Source organism: Rhea americana, unplaced genomic scaffold (assembly GCF_003343005.1).
Source record: "Rhea americana isolate MKP2758 unplaced genomic scaffold, rheAme1 scaffold_2, whole genome shotgun sequence".
In the NCBI taxonomy this organism is placed as follows: Eukaryota; Metazoa; Chordata; class Aves; order Rheiformes; family Rheidae; genus Rhea; species Rhea americana.
Genome location: NW_028186149.1, coordinates 11,697,331 through 11,723,385, shown reverse-complemented (window position 1 = coordinate 11,723,385; position 26,055 = coordinate 11,697,331). Strand labels below are relative to the sequence as shown.

Genomic DNA, 26,055 nt, shown 5'->3' with positions numbered 1-26,055 from the left:
TATACATATGCAAGAATCCGCAGAGCTRTATGTTTTTACAATTGTGCATTTTGGAGTGAGAGCTATACATCCAAACATCTATCTGTACATCTGTTAAGACAGATTTTTTGCACTAATGTTAATAAAGGGATTTTATGAGGCAGTGCTTTAACAGCGATGGACTCCTTTAAAGCAAAGAACCCATTCAGACTACTCTGGAAACACATACAACCCACATTCTTTAGCGAGTCTTCTTGAAGCTTTGTTTTCARTTTTTTAAAATAAGATTACTTAATTCAAGTTGAACATCTCAATTACATTTTTCCTTTTTCCAGAACCCTCTCTTCTCCCAAAGAGCATCATCTRGTTGACTGCATGCACTCAGACTTGATTTATACTAGCTCTTTACTGGTTGCACACAAGCCATTTCTAAGCTGGAGGCCATAAACATTTAATAGGGTAGTGAGTGCAAACTGAGCAACTTCTCTTAACTAGCCTTTAGATGAAGTTTGATCAATTTATGGGTGAGATCATGTAACATGGTCTTCTCGTATAGCAAACAAATGAATACTGTAGCTCATAAGCTGCTCTACCAGTACAATATTTGCATTTGTAAGAGAAATAAAAAATTACATATGACCAAAATTCCTTTTTTGCCCATAAAAATGGGAGATTGGAAGAGAGGACAATGAAACTAGCTTACCCAAGCAGATTGTTTACCCAGTTCTTTTACTTGAAGTGTTCAGATGCCATGTTCTACGACATCTCTATTCCTGCATTCTTTTAGAGTCCTGATATCCTTCTCAATCCTTTAAAGCRTACCTACAGTGACACCAGAGTACTGGGACTTCTGTGGTTGCGTAACATCCTGTGCGTTACCTTTAAAACAGAGGTGTCATTGTGGATGGTCCTTGTACTGAAAGAACATCACCACTTTCTGTTATGGGGTGAGGTGCATGTAGATAATGATGTGTGTTTCATGGGACACTTCTTTTTAAAAGGTCTACTGTGAGATCTCGTATATGAATCTGGTGAGTGTGGTAGGGAGTAGAACTGCCGGTCAGTCTATCAGATATGAAAATAATCTAACTGTAAAAACCCATTTTATGGTATTGAAAAAATCCTGCAAAGTAAAGATCCACTACGGTATCCAACAATTTAACGTATACAACACCTAATAGGTCTGACAGACAAAACAGATCTGAAGCTGTAGGAACAGTACTTCTCACCTCGCGTTTTGCTACATGAAAGTTTTTTTTCAGAAGGTCATCAAGTCCTGTCCTCTCTTAAACTTTATTAGTTGGTCTGCTGACGAAAGCTACTGTCTAGGGAGTTAGACACTCTGCCTTGGACACGCTGCCTTCATAAGGGAACCTGATGACAGTGCATRCTTGGAAAATGTTATATAGAAGAGTTGGAAGAATTAACAGAGAAGTGTTTTCTTTCTCCTCCATACCTATACCTATATGCGTGTGTTTGTAATAGGCTTTGCATATAATGACTGTACTATGTTTACTAGGAATTTCAACCTTGTTTTTATTTTAATGTAATTAGGATCTCAGGCTAGAAAATGAGTTGAGAATTTCTCAAGATAAAGGCATTTTTATGTGCAATTAAAATATTACTGAATTCAATTTAGATTGAGAAATACATTCTGGAATTCTGCCTGGTTTATTTGTAGCCTGTAGAGGGCCCCTCATACTTGCACACTGTAAGGTTTACTCTCATGTTTATTGTGTTGAACCTGTTCTTTGTGCAGGAAAAAAAGAACAAAGGAAATAAAATAGCACAGATATTTTAAAGGAAATGAGCAATTATTTTTGTTTTATTCTTCTGATGTAAAACCAGATAGGTTTAATTAAAGAAAAACTAGGTTAATGTAAGGAGAAAATTAAGCTGATTAGAAGCAGTTGAACTTTTCCTATTTTAAAAGGTCAGTTTAAACTCAGATCAAACTTATTTGTCATCATTGCTTTTAGTAATTTTTTGACTTTTTTATTCTTGTTGGTTAGTTGACATGAAGTCTTGGTCAGGATGTTCTTACTGTTTATGGTGAAAAGTGTCAGGAATATATGTACAAGTAAGTGGTTACAGAAACGGGATCTACTTTAAAGCCCTTCTGAATTTTGATCAGAAATGTGTATTAATCCTTGTACAACTCATTAGCAACGTCTAATCAACATATTTCCATGTTACACTGCATTTTATGATGAGGACAGCTATTTTTGAGAAAGCAGTAAGTGTTGGGGCACCTTAATTTGCCCCTTGAAGGTAGATAGACATAGAAATATTCTTTGTGTAATCTGAACATTTGCCGGGGTCTTCACAATGGTATATACTACTTTAACTCCGTCTTATCTGATTTAAAAGATTGGGCCACGTAAACGTGCTGTCACTGCTCTGTTAGTGTCAGAAATCTCATTTCCCTCCTTGGCTAGAATAGAAGTTTATGTAGAACATGTTCAGTTATAAAGTGCATCTTGCAGGAATAGTACTTTTGGGGCTTTGTTCTACTGCCCTTCAGAATAAGTCCTGGTGAATTACATTGCACTAAAATAATAGGACACTTTAAATTCATTCTAAGAGGTCTCCATTCCACTCTAACCCAAAATATGTTCAGGAATTACAATATTAATTTTTGTAGTTCAAATTGTAGTTGCATCCGTTAGAGGAATAGGAAGATGAGGCCATCRACGTAGCTCCTTATAGCTGAGAGTTACTGGGTAGGAAACATAGAAAAAAGAAATGACCACAGAAGACTACTTAGGATAATAGATATAATGGAGGATATTGTTAGCATTGCGTTTTTCTTATATGGCTGATGGTTGATAGAAGAAGAGGAACTTTCAGTTGTACTTTCTGTTCTTGTGTTTGTGGTGTTCTGTCTCCTACTTTTTGCTTTTTATCTCACAGTACCCTTGATAATAGCACAAGATTAATTACCTAATGGCACTGAATCCCACGCACACACAGAACACCAAGACACCTAGGAAAGCTTGCTATATTCTTCCAGTTTTTGCTTTCCACGCGATGTGAGTTAATTACTTTCTCTTTCAGRAGTGTACCAGCCAAAGTTCCCAAATGCACTTATTTACTTCAAACCAATCATTGTTAAACCGCAGCTTCAGTTATTAAATTATCAACTAGGGATTTAAACTGATGGAAAATGGTATTCTATATCACTTGGTTTATGATTTCAAACTAAGATGCAGAATGCCAGGTAACGTAAGCCATACTTGAMATAAAATCACAATTTTTTTCCCCTCATTATATAAAGTACTTTGCTCTCAGCTAGGGTGAGAAAGATTAGGATTATTATGTCATCAGGTTAATAAAATACTTAAGCGTTTCTTGGAAAATTAAGCACAAACTTCCAATTTAATTTGGGAGGTCTTAAATATGTACCAATGAACATCCCTGAATCAGGAACCTAGTCTGATGATAAAGTGTTCTTTTGGGATTATGTTTTTTTTGTTTTTTTTTTTTTTTTTTTCCCTCTTTAGCCTTTGTTTTCTATGCCAGAAAGTGCACAGACCTTAAGAAAACTTAGGAACTACGATAGTGACAGTAGCTGTGATAGCAGTAGTGGTGTGTCAGAATCGGAGGAAGATACTGAAAAGGAAGATCACAATGAAAAAAAGGAGAAAAAAGTATCATATGATGTTGAAGAAAATAAATGTAGAACTTTGGAACGATCAGGTAAGTTAAATTCCAGTAATTCCCATTAAGACTGGCACACAATGAATTATATAAAAAGCTTCAGTATTTCAGAGTGTAGCTGCTATCAACATTTGTAACTCAGATTTAAACAGTGGTGTGGTTTGTTTCATCATCTTTAAAATCTTTTCTAAATTAATGAGAACTAATTTAAAAAAAGGAAAAAGTGAATGTTTTTTTGCACACATGGGCTACACTGTGAAATATTGTGAATATTCCTCTTTGTTGTTAGCTGTTTTGAGAAGACTGTTCTTTCCCTAGAAAAGAAATTCTTTATTAAGTCTGAGTTTGCTGGAATATTGTAAGGATAAAGAAATGTATCAGGAGGAGTAGTATATATTAGAAGATAATATATTTCAGATGAAATCCCTGCACACTTTTTTTTTCATTAGGTTGCTGATGGTTTTGTTGCTTGTTGCAGATCATTAGTGTGACCACAATCTGTTGAACATGATTTATAGTGTACGTTATTTTTTTGTTTTAGCAGTGTATTATCTAGAAGAATTGCATCATGTAACTGCATACACAGAATACTTCTAAAAATTTAGTTTCCATAGCAGTGTCCTTTATTTAGCAGGAGATTGAATTAAAAAACTGTACAGTTGCGCAGGAGCAGACTTGGGGGCTGGTATGCAAATGAATCCATCAACAGATTTTCTCTCCATATTCTTCCAGTTAAGAAGCCACACGTAGCAGCCACACACTGTCTTTCTGACCTATAAGGAATATGTGCTCTATCATAAATCTGATGTATATTATAGAACCTACTAGATTAAAGCTGACTTTGAGGAAGAAATAGGTGTTTTATGGAGTGTATAAAATATATATTATTAGGGATACTGACATGACTGACTATTGCATATCCAGTCATTAGTCAAAATACATTATGGTACCACATATGTATACATATGTTATGTATGTTAGTCACAAAGACTGAAAAATGAATGTTAATAATAAATGGTTGCTTCATTCATTTAATTTGTCTGCAGGTAGAATGAACTGGAAACCTTCAATTAAAAATATAAAAGCTCCATCACATTCATCCTCCACATCATCCTCAGGTCCAATAAGACGTTCTGTAAGTTGTCCTCGTTCAATATCAATATTGACTACACAGTCGCAAGCAGCTGAGCAACGTCCCCTTTCAGCCAAGGCATCTCTGCAAATCCAGCGTGCATCCCCTGTGAGCAGGTCCCATTCTTTAAATCGCAGCCCATGTTCAGCCAGAACCTCTCAGACACCCAGCTTGGGAGCTATGAACTCTTCAGGGGTGAGTTAATGTAGCAGTTGCATTCAAAATTTGTTCCATTTCTCTAAAACTAGATACGTACATCACCAATTTTTATAGTGTCAGAAATGCTGATGTACTATAGTCAAATTTATTTTAACAGATACTCAAGACTGTAAGATKTCCAGACCTTTACACTAAACATTTACTGCTAGCTGTGATCTATCTTTCTGGTGCAGCCGTACAGATGTCACATTTTATGAAAACGGAAACAATAGTCAGAGTTTTTGTGACTGAAAAACTTAATCTCCAAAACAGTTTCTTGAAGGTAGAGAGTGTTTTTATCCTTCATGAAAAGGTTGTGTGATTTATCTGGAGACATCTGGTTCTTAAATTAAGGATTTGCCTACCTTCCAAAAATTTTACACTAACAAAAATGTATTGATATTTCAAAATCAGTATATTCTCCTTGGGTCAGTATATTGTGCCAGAATAAAGCACTACCTGCCACTGTTAAGACTTTGTCTGGGTCTTTGTTGTAGAACATTTTCAGGTTAGTGAAGCTATTTCAAATAAACCCTATACCACTGCAATAAGACTCCACTTTCAAATAGTTAACAACAATTTAGAAACTATAGATAAGTAAGTATCTGAGCAGACTTTTTAAGTAAGGTTGAAAACTTCCATTTTCCCTGGAGTGGATGAGAGTAACAGCTCAAGTAGCCTAACTAAAGAATTAGTAAGTAGATGAGATTAAAGATTTAATTGTTTGTTAGTTATAAGTTCCCAGTGTGTTTCTGAACCATACATTTTTTTTCCTTTTGTGACCAGAGTGTCATTCTTTTTGATATCTTAACAACTAAGCCATGTCTCCTGTGTTTCTATGGCAGAGCATGTGTTCACTTAGGCAGTGTGTGTTGAGTGCTAGTGGTGGTGTGTTTCAGTTCATGTTTGTGTGGCTGATCTTTATATTATATCATGCAAATAATTCTCCTGAAGATGGGAACAGGGAGGAAGGGCAAGAGAATTGACACTTTTAACCCACATTTGCACCCTTTCTGTATTGCAGTGAGATTTGAATATGAGAAATCCTTTTGTAATCCTAATTAATTTGCTTCAGAGTGTTGAGGTATTTTTTGTCACATTAACTATCTCAAGATTAAAAGGTATCCTTTTATTATCAAAATGTATTCTGAGAGTTTAATGAGACAGGAATAATATAAATTTTTCTCTTCACATTAAGTCTGTAGCAAATACAAATTACTGAAAGATTAAAACTAGTCTCTCACAATGTGACATTAAAAATGGGGTACTCACTTAAATGAACATTAGTAAGAAACTATACTTACTTTCTCATTGTGAATACCTTGCCACAGAAATGATCTTGATGTACAGAACAATTATATTGGGTGATAGTAGGTCATGTTTCTTAAAATAATGTGAGTAAAATTACTTACAGAGTAGATTAAAAAAAAAAAAAAACTGTCCATAATTTAGCACTGTATTGGGAATGGAATTCTGTTCATAATTATTTTTGTAACTAAGAATAATGTAACATACATTACTGCTAGGATAAAATTAAAATTGTTAAAGTATAACTATGACTATACTCAGAAATCGTGTGTGTGTGTGTGTATATATATATATATATATGTATATATATGTATATATATGGTAGTGTATCAATCTTTTTGGCAAGGAAAAAGCAATATGTTGCCATTTTTGAGGTTGATAAAAGCCAAATGCACTAAAGGTATGGATAACTAAGCTTAAAAGTGGCATCTACATTTGGAAATTACATACAATTATTATGGCAGTAATGAGCAACAATGAATTTAGAAATATCTGCTACCTCATTATTTCAGCCACATTATTATATATTATGTAGCAAAATATTTTGTTATGCTTGACAATATTTATCACTATCTTAAGACAAAAATGACCTCAGGTAAGTGTTTTAGTTCTCGCAAAATATGAAGATAGAAATGTCTAATAATTCTGAAAAAACCTTCCAGTTTTGAAAAAAACATAAAACTAAGCCAAACACAATGACATGCAAAGACAAAAAGGATCAGAAATACCCTTAACTAATGGTTAAGATTAAAAAAAATAAATAAATAAAAGCAAAAAAAAAAAAAAANAAAAAAAAAAAAAAAAACCCCAAACACCCCTTTCAGAGAGTCTTATCCAGACATTGTAGAGATTCAAATTGCTGTTGATATAAAAAAAAAACCACTGAAACTATAAACAAAATATTTACTCTTGATGACAATGGCAGGATCTCCACTGACCAGAGAAGAGGGGCATCCTTTACTTTTTAGTGTTTCTGTGAAAGCTAGACACAATGTTGTATGATTGACAGTTTCCATTAACTTGTAACTTGAGTTTGTTGCGGAACRGAAATGAAGTTTATCATGACTACTAATTTCCCTTTTGCTTTATTATATTGAGTTTAAATTCAAAATGGGTTATTTAAATTTCAAGTTTATATTTTAAATGTCAGGCATCATAAATATCTAATATATTTTTTTGCTTAATTTGTTTCAAACAAACTTATTTTCAAACTCTGTTTTCTTGTGTTTCTTGAAGACCATAAGTACTTCTGATAGGTTAGTGTATGTGAGATGTAGATGTGTATTTTAAATGTGTTTTAGATGGTTATGTCTATGCCTGTTAAAAATATTTTATGTCACCCTGTTTAGAAAAAAAATTTTTTAACAAGGAAGCATCTTTGCAATGATAATCTAATAACGCAGCTGAAATCTTACCTCTGTTTCGTATTGGTTTTAGACTGAATCTTTACTGCAACAGAAAACAAAAGAGCAAGAAGATGCTTTGACAAAAGAGGCTCTTCTCATTTTCAATGACATGAGAATGAAGTTCCCAGGAAAAACAGATGAAGAGACAGAATTAATTATAGAAGATGTAAGTATCAATAAGAAAGAAGAATTACATACAGGCTAGATAATCATTACTTAGGCCACTAAAATGTAGGAAAGTAGGAAGTTCAGTTTATGTCCTGTAGCCTCATAACTTCCATAGTTCAGGATAATGCAAAAGATTTCAAAATCTTGGAGAGCTATATACTTCCTGGCCTTAAGGGAGCAATAGTGAAAATATTCTTATGTCCTCATTAAATACACGAGAAACAATCAGGAAGGTTAGGAAACTTCAGATTTTTTTTGTGTAGGAGGTTCAAACTTCTGAGTGAGCTAAGAAGAATGTTACAGTTAAGTTTGTTTCATGTGATATTGTTAATACTGATCTTGAGATGTTTAATTTGCTCTGAAATAAGCATATGGGAAAATTCAGAATGGTATGTAAGGCAAAATGGAGGTTTGTTAGCGTCAAAGAATACTACTCATACTCTTTTTGGCTTTTTAGTTTGCCAGCTTTTCCTCACATCCAACATTGTTGTGAGCCTCATCACTTGGTATCAAAGAAATGTGAAACTATGCTTGATGTAAAGAGGAATTAAAAAGCAAGCCCTAATATTCATATATATATATATATATATATATATATATATATAAACAGAAAATACACAGTATCTAGATCCCTTTTAAATATCTAACTGCTAAGAAAGTAACATCAGCTTGGAAAATCAAAAATAAAATAGAAGTTTTCTTCTCAGCTTGGTAGAACAAGCCATTTAAGTGAACACATGTATTCTAATGTAGTAAGCACAGCCTGTAGTGTGCTGAACAAATGTTTTGAGAGTGGAAACAGGTGCTTCATTCTCATGGATGAATTCTGCATTCATTCGCATGAGGACATTATCTATTCATTCTTCAACTGAGAATATTATCCAGTTGAAAATATCCATTGTCTCATGAGCTTTCAGAATTTTGGAAGCATGTTGATTATGTCTCTAGTAGTCTGTGCTATTTGTGGCTGCCTTAKTCTGATGGTTGATTTCAGTGATTCTAGAAGACAGTGTTCATAACTAGCATACTGAATTCCTCGTCTTAGAAGTAGAATAAAATGCCTCATTAGATTTTCTCCTTCAGAAATGTATGTGCTTATATACATATGCCTGTGTATTTGTGTATGCRTATGTCCGTATGTGTGTCCGTGTGTATGCACTCCATCTAGTGGTGCTTTCTAATACAGCATTACTGTGATTATAAATGCATTTCTGTATTGCAGAACACCAATTTCTGTTGGAAAATAATATTTCATTGTGGTAGAAAATAAGAAATGGTGTATTAGTTGTCAGTAAGGCAGAACTTTCAGCAGGTACTGAACTGGAATAGAATAGAAAGATAAAGCGAAAATAAAAATTTATGTTCAGACATCAAGYTGTTTTAGGAGCATTTACACATCACTGAAGGAAAATATTGCAGTTCTCACATGATTGTTTATAGAAGGGATGTTTTCAATGTATGTTTAGAGTCTTTTGTGAAGAAAAAGCTTACTATTTAAATAGATTAACAGTTCTGCATTATCAAACTCTATTGTTGTGTTGAAGGAGTCTCGACTATGTCAGCCAAGACAAGTTTCTACCTGCTTTGTAGCGTACAGTTGCAGAATCAAGTGGAAAAGAGGTTAGGATTAGACTGAAAGACTGCGTACTTCTTTGCAAATTCTCCCACACATACATTTTCAAATATTTTTCTATTTCTTTTTAAGAATGAGCTCTTGTAGAGATCTGGTTTGCTTTGATACTCACACTGTTTGACATTAGGAATGTCTGTGAATGAACGATCAGATTTCTGTTGCTTATTATGTATTTATGTTCTGCAATTACTACAGATTATGGATAATTGGAAACACCACAAAACAAAAGTGGCATCATATTGGTTGGTAAAACTGGATTCTGTAAAGCAACGAAAAGTAAGTGACATGTATTTCATCCTCTGAAAATATTTTTAAATAGACATATGGCACTGTGTTTAGTAGTTGCTAATATTGAATATTGGCTGGTAATACTAGATGCTAGAATATTGGCTGGTAATACTAGTAATACGTATGAGTTAATTCCGTTGAAGGAAATGATGCTCCATATTTAGTGGAGCATAATTTTCATAGAATATAACTTCAAAAACAGTTTCTTAAAAATTAAGCTGCCAAAAGAAAATCAGATGAATAAATGATTAGGCCTCAGATCTTTTATTTTTAGCAAACATTCTGAGTGTATTGATTCAATAGATTTAACTAATATGGGATGAATCAGTCAGCAATTTCAGATTAGACATATTAAATACCATTGTAGTTARTGATATTACACTTGCTTATTTGAATCTATGACCTACAGTAATGCAACTGATCATACTGAATGAAAAGTACACCTGCAAAGCAAAGTTTAGTTGCATTGTTTTACTGTTCACCTGAATGGTTTGGTCTTACAAAGGACTAATTAGATTTATTATCATGCTGTCTTCAGTTCACTTCCTATCTAGGAGCTACTCTTGTGCGTAGCATCTAAAAAGTTTTTAATCTGTTTAAAAAATGACATACTGTAGTATGTCAGTCATCTGTGTGTCACAGCATATAGTCAATATGTCATATCAGTCAAAATCACCTTTCCAATGTAACATTTATTTTCCTTAATGTGGCAGAAGTTTTATTTGTGATTTTTGGTAATGCTTTGGTGGCCTGAAAGCAGTATTTTGGATCTTTCTCTACCCCAGCCACTGACTAATTATGTCAAACATTTCTGTTTGAGATGCTTAAACTCTGTATGTCTTAGCTTCACAATCTATTTTTATAGACCATAAAAGAAAGCAACTTAAAGTGCTGCATACATGATAAATTAGAAAAGGTTGGTAGATTGTTATAGAAGATTGCCCTTCCTTAGCTTCTGCTACTGGAGAGTCATGCTTTTGGCTGTCTGGATAATTTTACCTATGTCTGTTTTCTATTTTTTTTTGTTTTGTTTTCTTTTTCTTTCAACCCAGTCATTTTCTCCTGTAAACATTGTTTTAGAAAGCCTACAGTAAAGGTTGGGTCTGTACTTTCTGTAATTGTCAGTCATGTAGAACCAAGGGCATATTCTCTAAGTCAGGATGATACAGGTTGATATACCAGGTCATTATTAATACCAGCTGCGTAAGTAGAAATGTAGATTTTTTATTCTTGTGAAGACACCTCTTACAATTTAGCAGACTAACACTTCCTGAAGCACTAGTGGGCACATCATCTTTGCTTGCACTAGAAATGATTTGTATTTTTTTTCCTTTTCCCCTTACTGCTTTTAACCTCAATCCCTTCAAGCAATCAGATAGTTATGCTTAGAAAGGTAGTTTATACAAAGGGATTAACTTTGACAATGACATTGGGACTGCCAAACATGTATGCTTTTGTGGATCTGAAAGGAGTGTATTTTATATTCTAGCAGAGTGAGGTGGGGTAAAGCAGAAGCAGCTCAAGGTGGAGAGTATTTTTGCAAGTGAAGAATCTATCCCAAAGGTATCTTCTGCAACTGTGTGAAATATAAAACAGAAACTTAGTCCTCCTTGCTATACTTCATAGTTACAAGGAAGTTCTAAAATATGAGATGAAAATACCTGGGCAGTGTGCTAAGCAGTGTACTAGATTTCAAGTGTTCATCCCTGACAGATAAGTTTTCTGAAGAATTATTCAACATGCTGTAGAAAAATTAAACTCTTGCTCATATTAATAATGTCTACCATTACAGCACTGCAGCAGAGTTACAGGAGGTATTTAGGAACAAGTTAAGAATAAACTAATGGAATTAAAAGATGATTTAGTCTCCTGAGACTTTTAGGGGAAAAAGAGACTGTTATATGGGGGGAGCTGTGATTGCTATATTATCTCACTTTACATAATTTTTTGAAATCTGTTATGATGATTACCAGAAGATCCATACATCTTGTTTTGAATACATACTTTATATAACATTTTGTTCTGATATACCTAGATAATTGGTTATGTTGAAGAAGTAAAGCAAACAGAAAGATGAAGGCAATTTAGAGAAATTAAGTTAAAAAAAAAAAAAAAGTGGATGAAGGTTTCATGAAGATCTGGGCCCTTGTGCAATGCCTTGTCTCTTTTCTTAAAGGAAAGATTGATGTCATGTTTGCAAACTAAGATCTGTTAATACAGACATTTTCTCCTCTGTCATATTGGTGATGTCAACACAATAAAACAGATTTTTTTTTTCCAGAGTATCTAGCAGTCTGTGGCTTGTTTTAAGATGCAAGGTTCAGACTTTAGGTTTCTTCAAATCTAAGTGCTAAAGGAAAAGCAAACATTGCACACTGGCAGCACAATTCTTAGTATGTGCTTTTTGGATTAGTATGAGAATCTGTCCATGATAGAATAATTCTATTTTATGTATTTAGACAAATTGCTACTAGTTAATGTAACATTGTAAAGAAATGTATGGTTGATCCTTTATGTAATTTAGGGTCTCAGTTGGTTGAGAAGGGTGTACGCAGTGGCTGCTGTGGTGGCCATTTCTGTGGGAAAACCTTAGGTAGGGAAGGCAAGGGGCAAGGAAAAGGCTACTTGTGCAGGATCACAGTACAGGCTACTTGTGCAAGGCACAAAGCTAATGCTGCTTGGATTCATCCTGCAGGTGTAGGGCAGTTCAAAACCTGGGGTTAGCTCCTGCAGTCACTAAACAGGCCACTATGGTTAGTTTATGATTTACTATGGTTTATATCTCACTAATCACATGTATGTTTTTAGTGTACACTTGAATTCATAAAGATTCCCAACAGAGGACAGCATATTCACGTTAGGTGGATTTAGCGTGCGTGGAGTTAGCACAAGACCTATGCACATAGGTCCTAAGACTTCAAAAAATAGCTTATGTAAYGTGTAAATGACGTTTCATCCAGGCTGTTAGTATTAGGCATCTACAGCTTTTCTTCCTACTAAGCATTTTTCTTTACAAAGCTTCATTTTGCTATTGCAAGCGTTTTATTTATTTTTGCTTTGTTACATCCATTAGGTCTAATCAGACTATTTATGAACAACAATTTATTATGTGGGACCAAAAAAAATGAAGTTCTATACCATGTTTCTGAATTTTAGTAACTTTAGTTACTTCTAAATCTCCTCCAGCTTTTGARAGCCAAATGTTTAGCCATAAGAATCAGTTTGTTATACACGTAAAAATTTCCTGGGAAAGTATTGCATTTTCTGAWTTTTTGAAATTTCAACATCTTATACAAAAACAATGAATATGTTCATCAATTCACCACCCACTTAAGTCTGACGACAGTGTCTTTTGAAGATACCATTTTGCTAAAGAGGCCATAAAGGTGTCTCCTTTACAGGAAATCATGTTGATTGACTGACTTTTTTGTTAGCAGGCTACATGAACCATAGGCTTATTTTAGAATGGAATTTACTCTCTTCAGAGTGCCAGTGAGAGGCCTARTACTGCCTTAGAGAACTTACAGCTGACACCTTATGCCAAATGCAATGCCAGTTCTGTTTTGCAAATAATGACTTTAAATTTTTGATTGAAGGCATTCACTGTTTGCCACAGCAATGGGCATTTAAGTATATGCAAAAAAAAGTGTCCAAACTGAAGTAAAAACAAACAAGCAAACTTTTGTTTTGGGTTGCAAATAAAAGTTTCTTGAGGAGGAAAAAATCAGGCYATATTTTAAAGGTTCAGTATCCTACTCTACGAAATCTGCGTTTTTGAGATGGAAAGCATTCATGTAAGGATAGGTTTGGAGGATCACATCCTAGGTATAAAATAATTCTTTGCCCTAAACGTCTTCATAACGTAAAAACACAAATGTACATGTATATGTCCTTTTGCATGCAATATGCTACTTTTTGTCTGTAAGTATATGCAACATATAAACAATGTGAAGATTTTAAATTTAGGATGTTTAAAATTGGGCAAGATGAATTCCACCTTCTRCATCCCAATTCAGTGGGGTTTGCAAAGGCTTGTCAAAGAGGAGCAATGTGAGCATTGCTTCCTGAGGAGCTGGATATGCTACTATCTSTGAGTGTGTGTATGAGTCTCTGAATAGTTAAGACTTTCTGGATAGAAATTCACAGTGTGTACTGAATACAACTTAGAATTGTTGTCTTTTCCTTGTCCACATGTTTACCGATTTGTATATGATTTGTGTAAAATAAATCTGTTGCATTTCTCTAAAGGTTGCTATTTCAAGTTGCTATTTCTTGTTACTGTTTATTTTATTTTGTTTTTATTTCACTGCACTGTTTSTTGCAAGAACGATAAACTAAAATAGTCTGATCTAGGGTAATGTTGAGCTCAACAAACATTAAATGAAAAGCAGCTTATAGCTTTTGAGACTATTTCAATTCTCTATAAAAGTTYTTGTTTTAAGGGAGGGTGAAAAGAAGACATAAGGTATATAATATTTGGGTTCATAATTATGTTGCTGGTTGCCTGTAAAGGTATCAATATTGTTTCTTTTTAAACTCTTTCTATCATTTTGACTAGCTAGTACTGAATAGATTGGAAAAAAATAGAAGTTAACTCTTCTGTAATAAAATATTTTGATTTGGTTTTGCAAAATGTTACTGATGGAAAAAGCATATCATGAAAGTTTGCTGATGAACGCACAGAAGTGAAATGTAGACAGCTGTGGGAATTTATAACTATGCAGTCATCTGTRTATGTATTTGTGTGTGTATATATGCAGTGAATCAGAGAACAGTTGGTTTTAGGTTTTGCCTTTGCTTTGATTTGCTTGGAATATTCTATTCTAGGTTTTAGATATAGTCAAGACAAGTGTTCGTGCAGTTCTACAGCATGTCTGGAAGGCTCCAGACATTGAAAATTTACATTTGTACCGTCTTTTTAACCGAGTATTTAATCGCTTACTTTGGAGCCATGGCCAAGGCCTGTGGAACTGTTTCTGTAATTCAGGGTAAGCCTATTACATTTATTATCTTAATCTGCCTTCATAACTTCACAGTTACAGTCTGGGCTGGCATACTTTACTCCTCATTTTCATTCAAGAAAATTTTGTATTACATTGAACTAGTTTAAAAAAAATCTAAAGCATAATTAGAAATCTAATAATCTAGGCAAATCATTTCAGTAATGGGAAAAAAAAACATTTAGGAGTCTGTTTCCAAATCTAATAATCTAAGGAAACAATCTAATTTTCAAAATAGCTGAGCTCTAGTTCAACTCCTTCAATTGGATGCTCTGCAGTTTTGAAGCCAGGCCACTGTAAATGTCTAACTTGGACTTACCATCAACAATCGTCATTGCCATATCCATTTGATCCCAAGATTTACAAGGAAAGAATTCAGGGACAGGTCCAGCTGACATCTTATGCCAAATGCAATGTCAGTTCTGTGTTCTGCAAATACTAAGTTCAAATTTTTTCTTTGAAGACRTTCACTGTTTGTCACAGAAGTGGGGAAGTTACATGCAAAGAAGGAAGTGTCCACACTGAAGCAAGAAAAAGGTTTTGGTTTGGGTTGTAAATAAAAGTTTTTTAAAGGGGGGTAGAGAAGCCATATTTAAAAGTTCAGTATCCTACTCCACAAAATCTACATTCGTGAAATGGAATGCATTTATGTAAGAATAGGTTTGGAGGAGTAGGTTATAGGTATAAAATCTTTTCTTGCCTTAAACTACTTCATAAAACAAAAATACAAATATAAAATACATCTTTTTGTGTGCAATATGTTTCATTTTCTCTGTAGACGTATTCACCCAATAAATAATGGCAAGGTTTTTGATTAGCTACCATAAGGTGATTTAGGAAATTTATTAAGAACGAACTACAACAAAAACACATGATATGATGATGGATATTGTATGTGAAGAACATAGAGAGCCAATTCCCTTGTTCATACATTTGTCACATGTAAAGAATGCATGTAAAGAACTAATTGTTTCACAACAAAATAGACTCACATGTTAAAAATAATAAGAGACTCGGATCTGAGAGTATCTTATATTGTAGTCAGTTACTTTATTTTAGGATTATCTTATCATTACTGAAGGTTTGTTGTTGTTAACTATTGTTTTAACTCAAGCCACTTAAGAGTCTTCATGTTTTTTCACAGAGATGGGGTCTGCAAGTTCCCACTTAGGAGATCGTGTCAGCCTTAAGGTGTGCTAGAGGTAGCTATTGGGAGTGTAGCACAATCCCTAACTATCCAAAAGTTAAAACTAGGGTGAGAAAAAGGTCTCTGTGTTTCCAATGTGAAGCATTTTCTTTGCCTAATCCTCAACAGCTGCAGGGTGGCAATATTCAGACAAGATTCATATACCTCTACTGGCACAAAGAGTCTTCATGCCTGTAGAGGTATATGAAGTAATGAGTCAAACTTGAATTTCTCTTGTCGTAAAATACTATAATTAGCTTCTCTTTTAATAACACTAATTATTTTGAATCTTACTTTTAGTGTCTCCTTTTTGCAAATCTTTCAATATGCATGAAAATTTTCCTTTCGGATTTTGTTTTTTTTTTCCTCTGTAAAGAATGTTGGTTGCTCAAAATCTCTGAACAACTCTGCTGTTCAGCTGGCTCAGGAGAACAGCTTGAGCCAGCAGAAGAGCTTAATGAAGAGCAGGATTTCCCATGTAGCAGTAATTTCATTCATGCGGAACAAGACTCAGCTAACTCCAGAGTGGAGCTAAATTATCTGACAAAGATCCAGTTCCTTCYAAGAGGGGGTTGCTATGTGAGAGAGTCTTAAAATACTGTGAAAATAATATAAAAATATCCATAATATACCTAATACAGAACCCGCAGAAGCAAGAAAACAGAAGGCCTTTTTGTACCTATCCTGTATTCTGTTTGTTCAGTTACAAATATCGTTCTTGCCATTCTTGTTCATGTCCACAGCAGAGAACTCATGACAACACCTCCGCAGCAGAAAGGCAAAGCTCTCATCRCTCTTCTTTAGTGCTAATTGTGCCATTTTAAAAACAGATTGGAATAAACAGTGGGAATTTGTAGAATTTGGGAGACATGTTGGGAAGGAGTGTTGATGTGCTAATTAAGAAACAACATGAACATATGAAAATATATTGAGGAGTATCATACTTCATCTGTTAATTAGATACGTACCTTGGGAGAAGAGCAGACTTAAGGTTTCCTCTTACCACTTCAGAGTTCTGCTAGGTGTATGCTATTTTATCAAAAAAAACCCCAAAGAAATAAACCCCCCAAAATCAGTGAAATAATCTTGATGTATATGCTTACATAAAGCTACATTTGTTTTACTATATGGTAAACAATTAATAATGGGAAATGGGTAGACCCAGCTGACTTCAAAAGGTTTTAAAAAAGAATAGTGCATAATTTATGATATTATGTAGCCAAGCATGATACTCTCTTCTGAATCTTGTGGGAACTCAAAAATTTCTTATTAACATATGGAAAATAAAGTTATAGCCTAACAAACTAAGTTTTCTTAGGTAACAGTATTTTGATTCTTGCTGAATGCAGTATTATAGAGTATGGATTGAATCTGTGTAGCATGGAGAGGAGATTGCACAGGCACGTTTATATGAAACCTCATTAAAATTCACATGCATATTTCCAGATCTCAATCTTTATTATTGTGTTGTTAGTAGTATATTCTAACAGGGTAATCATATACCACTGTGCTCATAATCAGCCATAAGCATAGTGAGCTACATACTCTTCTTCAGTGATAAAATCCCTCATAACTGTGGGAAGGTGACCACAGACCTCAAAGCCCAAAACTTAAGGAATTTATTAAGAAAGTTTCTATCAAGGGATGTTGGCGATTTATAGGTTGAATTAGAATATAATTGTGTAGCGCTATAAAGCTAGTGAAGAAATACTTTGAACTTTATTCTGCTGCTTTCTTCTGGATATCATGTCATAGAGGACAGAATGAAGACAGGAGATTAATTTTAGTGTTAAAATAAATTTGGAGGTTCCCATACAACACTTAATGAGAAACATACATTAAAGAAAATAGTTCTTCAAGTAGTAGAATTAGTCTACTATTAGATAAAACAGTTCTGATGCATTATAGTCTGTATTTTAAACAATTCATTACATGGATAATAAGTAATGAGTGAATGCTTCTATCACTTGAAAATTATTTGGGCAGTGGAAATTAGGTAGAACTGAACAGTTTCAGCTGGAACATGTTATCTAGACTGGGAAGCAGGCTGAAAAATCAATTAGATATWCATGTAGCTCAAGTATGCATGAGCATATTTTACTCATCGGTGTTCGTATTTGTATCCTAATGCAGCATGATTTCTTAAATCTCGCTTGGCCTGAAATAGACATACTAGTTCTTTATTGTGTACTAAAATTCTTTGACTTAAGGATAAAATCCTAACCCTAGTGATATGAAATCTACTATTGATCTCAGTGGGACAAGGCTAAATATCCTGAATGCCATGCTGAACCYGGACAATGGGTGCAATGAATTTTCCTCACTGTGTGAAGTGATTCTTTCATAAACAGAATGAAAGCTCACGCTTACAAATCATCTGTGGTACTCAGTAATGTTTTGACCAAGAAAGGTTTTCACAGTGGCCATGCTGCCTTTGAAACACATGCAATGATCTGTAATCTTATCAGAATATTGTGCCAAACATAACATATATGTTCAAAAACAAGTGTTAAGGTCTATGCAAAGGGCTATTGTCATCTTCTGTAATAAAACATAGTTTTACATCAATGTGGCAAGATTTGGGGGGATTTTTTGGAAAGGGAGATGGCTTTTTRGAAAGCAAAAGCACGCTTTTCTACTTTGCAAAAAGGAAAGCTTCTGTAGATACACCTTGGAAGTTGCATTTATTTGAAAAAGACCAACTCCATTTCTTCATCTAAATGACCAGCCCCATAAGACCAGATGGAATACTAAGTAGTATTTTAATGACTAAAATGAAGAACTCTCTTCTTTTCACTGTTTGACAGCTCATATGGAGAACAGGAATGTGATATGTTTCTATTCCTCTTTTGGCTGAATGCATGAAACTAAGCAGTCATTTTGAACTCTGTTTAACATATACTTTGCATTTAGTATTCTCTTATTATGATGGRCTTGCATTAAAATTAAAATATTATGCTGTACAGGCATTTAGAAATAATTTTTTACTTTTATTTCTTTAGTATCACACCATATTTACATGCAGGAGGTAGCATGTTATAAAAATAATCATTTTTTTTCTGTTATTCCTGTTGTAAGGCACCAAAACCAAATTTCTAATGGTAAATCTTTGTGTTAAACCTAAACAATGGCCCTATAAATGCTTTAGGGGACAGACCAAATGAAAAAAATACTTTGTGGATATTCAAATATGAAGATTAACCTTTTAATTTGTATTTTGTACCCTGAGCATCTGCCAGTGTTTGTGTTAAATAGTATAGGCCTTTCCTGTAAACAGGCAAGGTCGTGCTTTTTCTCTTGTTCCTCCATTGTTAAATCTGATAAAAGCTGTAAAGCTCTTAGATTGCCATCTGTGACAGAAGCATAAAGTCATGTCTGTTTCCATGTCAACAGGAGCTCTTGGGAAACCATATTCAGTAAAAGCACAGAGGTGGTGACTCCTGAGCAACTCCAGTGTTGCCAACGAGTAGTACAGCTTTGCAAACACTGCCTGCTAGTGGTGTACAAATACTCAACAGATTCAAGAGGTTCCCTGACTGGAATTAGCCCCAACTGGGATGATACAAGGTACACATTTCAACATTCTCTATTCCCTTCCTTAAATTATAGCTATAAAGGATAATAATGGGACTGATTTCAGGCTCTACTGCTACAACCCAGAGAAAAGCCATTGGAGTAGTTGACTGTGTGTTCCAAAAAAAACTCTCCCCAAAACAAAAAAACCCCACCCAATGTTTCCCTTAATTCTCAGTTTCTGCCATTCTAATCTCTCTTGCTCATTCATGAAGTACTACTAACAGGAGACTTGTTATATGTATTTTGTGTAAAACTACGCTTATTAAAGTCTTGCTTGGCAATTGCCCAAGTAGTCACAGCAAAAAGGACATAAGGTATTTAAGTGAACTGAAAATTTCCTTTCTTCCCCTTCTCAGATCCCTCAAAGTCACTGATTCCTGATTTGCATTCCTAGAGGTATCCTAACGTGTATTATACTTCGGGCTTCACATTCGCAATTGGATCCTATAGGGGTACAGCTCCAGCAAGGGTCAGGTAAGTGCCATCTGATTTACTGTATTGCACAGTTTTGCAAAGTTGATTTCCAAAACCTGCAGATTTAAAAGGTTTTATTATTTCATCTTACAGAGCGCAAATATATTAAACCTTGCAAAACAGCATTATATAGTAAAAAAAATTATTTGGCACTTACCCGATTCTCCATTGGCTGGTTTAGTTTTCCAACTGAATGCAATAAGGATTATCATGTTGTCAGTACAGGGATTACTGAAAATGCTCCAAATGCAGGAGTTGGTGGTCTGCAATTTAACAGTCTTAGGCGGAGAATTAAATATAAGTTTCAAATCACTTAGGTTCCAGATTCTATTCATAATGGCAATTTGGATTATTTATATATATAACTTACATGTGTTTATACGAAACATCTTACAAACATCATTTCATAGAAGGACTTTGAATTAAGAATATCCTATGAGAAGCAAACCTTTGATATATTATCCGTTAAATGTACGTGACTTAATTGCTTACTTGCTGTATCTCAGACTAGTTACTTGATATACTAAACTCATTTGTTACTATCATATGAATATTAAGGTGCTCAAACATGATTTACAACCAACTAGAAACTGAAYGTTTTTGGCCACAGTAGAAGTATAAGCATCTTAACCACAAGACAAGTCATATTCAATATTAATCTATATTGAACTATAGCAAAAGTTTGATAAAATCATTTGGTTATGACTAGAAAATCTTCAAGCTTGAAGTCTTTATTGCTTCTACTGTTAATACTGCAGAAAATTTTTCATCATAGACAACCACAAACTCTTCAAACTGATCAAATTACTCTAATGTCCTGCAGCTAGCAGTGTTGCATTTGCAAGGTGGTGAAATGGGTGATCCAATGGTACTTTTTCATCTCCAGTTTGTGTTCTGATGCCGAATAGAAGTTTATTCATAAATTTGAAAGGCTAGAAGGATCTATGCACTAAATACCTGTATTTTTCGTCAATGCAGTTGTCATGACAACTATGATTGATTAAAAGTTATAGTCTTCATATTAATCTCCATGAATGTTACAGCTATCCTGTGGATACAGCACTATGGTAGTTAACCATGATGCTCTGAATTTATAAAACTGAATATATGTGTGGAAATAAATGCTGTTGCCCATTATGCCCCRCAATATGTAAGATAATGAACTATTTTTCTAGAAATGGGCGAATTACAGTACCATTTCACTTTTCATGGAAGTTTGTTTTTAATTTTTCAAGGAAATTTTATATAAGGATCTCAACTAGTACTGATAGTAGTACTAGTACTCAACTAGTACTGTCTGAAAGTAAAATTGTGTAAAGCGCAAGAAGAGAGCAGAGTATAATTTAACAAATGTACAAGATTTTTYAAGACTTCTAAAAATCTAATTTGTAGAACTTTTGTAGATTTTTTTTGAGCAGAAAACTATTTTTAAGCTTTATTTTTATGACTGAAATTTTCAAAAATTGCAAATTGATACCTCTTTAGATGGGAAAATCTATTTGTACAGGGAGAGAGAAAAACAGGTATAATGAAAATAGAGACACAAACTTCTTTCTTTGTTACTTTTCAAATTAGTTCTCAATCTCAACTCCTAATGGTAAATCCAATGGATGTGATGGAGAGAATGAATAGGAATGTTAATGTACATGATTAATTCTTTTCTTAAAAAAAWTAAGATGTAAATAAAAAATGAGAACTCCCAAACTATACCAAAATCTCTTAAAAATAATAGCAAAAAACAAGATTGAGCTTTCACATTATGATAAATTCACCTGTATTACAAAATATAAGATACATGGAAACTGCCATCTACTCCGAGATTCTTACAGCTTGCTAAATAATCTTATGCATAGCATACTCTCTAAGAAGCATTAGAATTTTTTACTTGTATTGTCAAGCAAATGTAGGACTCAGTTTTGTGGGGTACTGAATTGTCAAGCCTCAGCTCTCCACCAGACTTTCTTGGTAGAGTTTTTTGATAAATTGATTTGAAAAAAAGAAAGATAAAGTTGAATTGGTGACTAGCATTTGATAATAAATGCTTTTCTCGAGAGATAAACAAACCAAATATGTACACTTTCAGTGTATACATTGTTTCCTGTTAAGAGTTGTGACATTGCTCCTATCCATGTATTTAGTAGAATTACTCCTTTAACTTATTCATGATTAATTTATAATTGCATCATTAATAGAATGATGCAACAATTTTTAAGCAATAATTTATACAATGTGTTGTGTTCCATTCTAACACTGCACATCATTCCTTATGAAATTCTGATTTAGTACGGATGTTATTTTTGCACGCTTACTGGGCTCATCTAATGACTTCTGTAATTAACTGTTAGGAAATGATAATACAAAATAGAATTAAGAATGAATATTAGACATACGATAAATTAATTTTTGTAGTGTTATACAAAATATAGGCTAYGTTGCYGCCTGATTTTGAAAAGTAAATAGTCACTGATGTGACTTACTAGGTTGTAGCATCCTTGTTTCCTGTTTAACWAGAGTGGTGATGATGGGATGTCTCTTTTTAGAGAATCAGAGCTGGAAAGTGAAGGGKTTTTTTTTCTTTTTTTCTTCCCCTTAAATGACTTTAATTTTTTATAAGCTAGTTAACATAAATTGCAGTTTTTGCACAGTTTAAATTGAATAAATATTACTCTAATAGTGTTTTCATTCAGTGAGTGAAAKCTAGCTTTTGACTGCAGTGTTACCAGGATACTACTGTTTTGTTTACTTGCTTGTTTTAAAAATAAAGGACTGGCAAGATGTTTGATTGTCTTACAGCATCCTGTAATTTTGCCTGAGCTAAGTATCTGTTTCCTAAATTAGCTAATGCCTAATGTCCTGTACGTTATAGAAATGATATTTATTGTGCATAATTTCTTGCATACAACAATTAAAAGGTATAACACATGAACAACTAATTCTTTTGCTCTTGAATGTTACTTTGCATATAAATTCTGCTCTATTTTTCATATCATTTCTAGGTATTTATTGCCAGGATCTTCTCAATTCTTCGTGAAATCATCTTCATCCAACCTTAGCTGCAGTTCGTCTGGAATGCCTCGTCCTAACATTTTGTTTACACACAGATATAGCCACTTGTGAAACAAAAGGAGAATTGCTGTTCCTTGTAAATAATGGCATTCCGTTTTTTTTTTTTTTTTTTTTAATTAAAATTTGTGATGGAGCAGAACATAAGTATTGTTATATTTACTACCATATTATGATAACATTTAGCTGAAAACCTGTTGCAAAATTTTTTTTTTTTTTTTTTTAATTAAAATTTGTGATGGAGCAGAACATAAGTATTGTTATATTTACTACCATATTATGATAACATTTAGCTGAAAACCTGTTGCAAAAGCATAGCCTTTCCTGAAACATGATAAACTTTAAGTTGTTTACACACATATGTGAATGTGTAGCTCTTACTAGGTTTATAAGGAATTCCTTCCTATTAGAAATGTTATTTTTGCTGAAGAATATATAAAATGGAATTGACCTTAAGATCCTATTACAGTATTACATTGTTTTATAAATAGAATACTTTGACTTAAATATCTATTGTAAAATACACTATTTATTGTCTCATATGTAATTGATCCTTTAACAAGATGGATGATTAAAAAACTGTAGTAGAACAATAGAACAGTAATAGTCATTGAATGTAGTCTGCTTATTTCTAGGACACGCAAAAATCCCTCAAACTCTACAAGCTAAATCAAAGCAGACAATTGTCTTATTTCTCCTCTGAAACTACAATAGATATTTATTCACGTTATCTTTCTTTAAGGAGATGGTATAGTATCTTTTAGTCAAAGTCAAGCCAATCCAATAGGCAAATATTAAAAATATTAGTTCTGGCATTCAGTTTCTAATTGGATTCTTGTAATAAACCAGAAGCCAATGTTTGTTACCAGACTTTCATTCACATTACCTATGTCTTGTGCCTTTAAGTTTCCTTTGGGAGCAAGCAGCCATCTGCAGCTCATACAAGCATGCATAGTGCATAGTTTTTCTGTTTTACTGCACAAATGGTAAAGCAGACATTTTTAGAAATTACTGCAGTTATAATATATTATTGAACCTTAAACTAATTGGTTTGATGTAATTTTTAGCATACAATTCGGTATGTGCTGTGGAATGTGTCCTGGAAAGGACAATATTTTCTAGCCTTACTGACTCCTCTAAATGCTAGAAATATGATTCATTAGAAAGCTGTTTTTCAAATTCAGCTTACTGGGCTTGGCTGAAGGGTGCAATAAGAAAATGACATAAATCAAAGCCAGAGCAGGAACCCAGTATTAACAGGATTTGTAACTGCAAAACCTCATTCAGGTATTGCTACATACACCCATTCATCCCGTTCAGCATTGTACCATGTGGGCATTACTCATTATATATATGACTATTAAAAATTAAGTTAATTTAGATTTAAAAATGAATTAGATTCTCTAATAGAGTAAAGAAGAGGGTAGTTATTACTTACCAAAGACCTGTTTACTTTTCAATAATGTAACCTTGAAATTTTGTTTGGAAGTTGTCAATGTATTTCAGGTAATTAAAAAATAATAATTTAGGAGATAATTGTCCTCAGGAGTGAGTATGTTAGGTTTTTGATATCCAGAGATTTAAGACAAATTGAGACTGAAGTTGTCCAGAATTTAATTTTTTAAATCGTAGTCAGAGCATATGTCAAACTGGGAATTTTGGTGAGATTTTGATGCTTGTGTTGTAGTGCCCTAGCTCTTGAATTGCAGGATACATCATAGCAAGACTATTTGCAAACAATTAAAAAAACTCTGAGGTTAATCAGGTATCAGCAATCCTCTGTTCCTGTTAAGTCTTTTCCATTTTCAAGGTAACAGTAGTTTTGTAATATAGTATGTTCATATCAATTCACTTTGTATGTCTCTTTTGGCCCATACACTGACTACTGATAAAGCATATTGTGATTATCTGTAAGATCTAATAAAATCTAAAAATTCTATCTTCTTGGGAGTGGCTTCCACTGTATACTACTTTTGGCCATAGAGAGAAAAACAGCTTCCAGCTTAGTCTGCCAAACTAAAATGGAGCCTTAGGATAGTACGTTCATATGCCTTTTTAACTGTGTTTGCATCAGTATTCTCAGAAGCAAGTGCTGTACAGAATATTTTGCCAGCAGAAAGTGTGCTGCTAAGTATAGCTATACAGTATGGACAGATCTAGGAAAAAAGTCTCATATATATCTAGCATGTACAAAAGTTCACCAGGTGGTTGGTTTGAGTTTTCAAAAATCAGGTGGTTTATGTCTGATATTAGTATGTTCATACTTCTGATAGCTCTTCCTGGCTATAGTACCACTGTACTATGCTCTAATAATGTGTAAATCACTGTTTAAAATAGGTGTAGTCCTACRTTGTGCCCAGCTCCCCTGAACGCTTGGGTATGTTCTGCAGGTGAACTGCAGGCCGCCCCTGCAGGCTGGCTCTCTGCAGTACCGCCGGTGCAGGCATTTACCCCCCTCACTCCACCAAACAGCTGCGTTTTAGTCCTGTCCTTCAGAGATCGCACAGATCAGCTGGGCCTGCTGACTGCGCCTGATGAGCTCTGGTCTTGGGTCTCTCGCAAGCTCCTCGGTGGCTGAAGCCCTTCTGCCTGATGCCCAGCTGGTCCCCCGGCCAGTCGTCTTCGCCCTGCCATCACGCCATGGCTTGGCAAGCAGCTAGTTGGTCAGAGCCGGAGGTAAGGCCAACCTCTTAAATGCCTTTCGTGATACAACAGGGTCTCGTCTGTGTTTCGAAGTTATACTGGAATCGTAATGAGAAGGAAAAGAACACAGATAAAATTGTGCTGAAGATCAGTCTGTACACGGTCCCTGAGGTAGGGTTAGCGTGTTGTGACAGCACACGATGGTCTGAGGAGGGAACCCCCCCACCGTGGAGGTAGGGCGCGCAGTGCCCGCGCTGCAGGAGCTGGGCGCTTTCAGGCGTGCCGGCGCGGGGAGGCCCCGGGGACGGGGCGCGCAGCCGCCGGGGAGCGGCGGCCCCACG

The 26,055-nt window shown here is 34.4% G+C and overlaps 1 protein-coding gene across 3 annotated transcripts in view; it reads left to right on the top strand.

Annotated features, from left to right (window-relative positions):
* The window catches only part of TTLL7 (tubulin tyrosine ligase like 7), a 69,729-nt gene extending 46,459 nt beyond the window's left edge, over positions 1-23,270 (top strand). For all 3 annotated transcript variants that reach the window (XM_085303487.1, XM_085303488.1, XM_085303486.1), the window contains 7 exons: positions 3,483-3,678; positions 4,686-4,966; positions 7,715-7,849; positions 9,680-9,760; positions 14,600-14,760; positions 19,352-19,525; positions 23,005-23,270. In XM_085303487.1, coding sequence (XP_085159613.1) covers positions 3,483-3,678; positions 4,686-4,966; positions 7,715-7,849; positions 9,680-9,760; positions 14,600-14,760; positions 19,352-19,525; positions 23,005-23,125 — 1,149 coding nt within the window. In that variant the 3' untranslated portion in view covers positions 23,126-23,270. The remainder of the gene's footprint in view (positions 1-3,482; positions 3,679-4,685; positions 4,967-7,714; positions 7,850-9,679; positions 9,761-14,599; positions 14,761-19,351; positions 19,526-23,004) is intronic.
* The last annotated feature ends 2,785 nt before the right edge of the window (positions 23,271-26,055 follow it).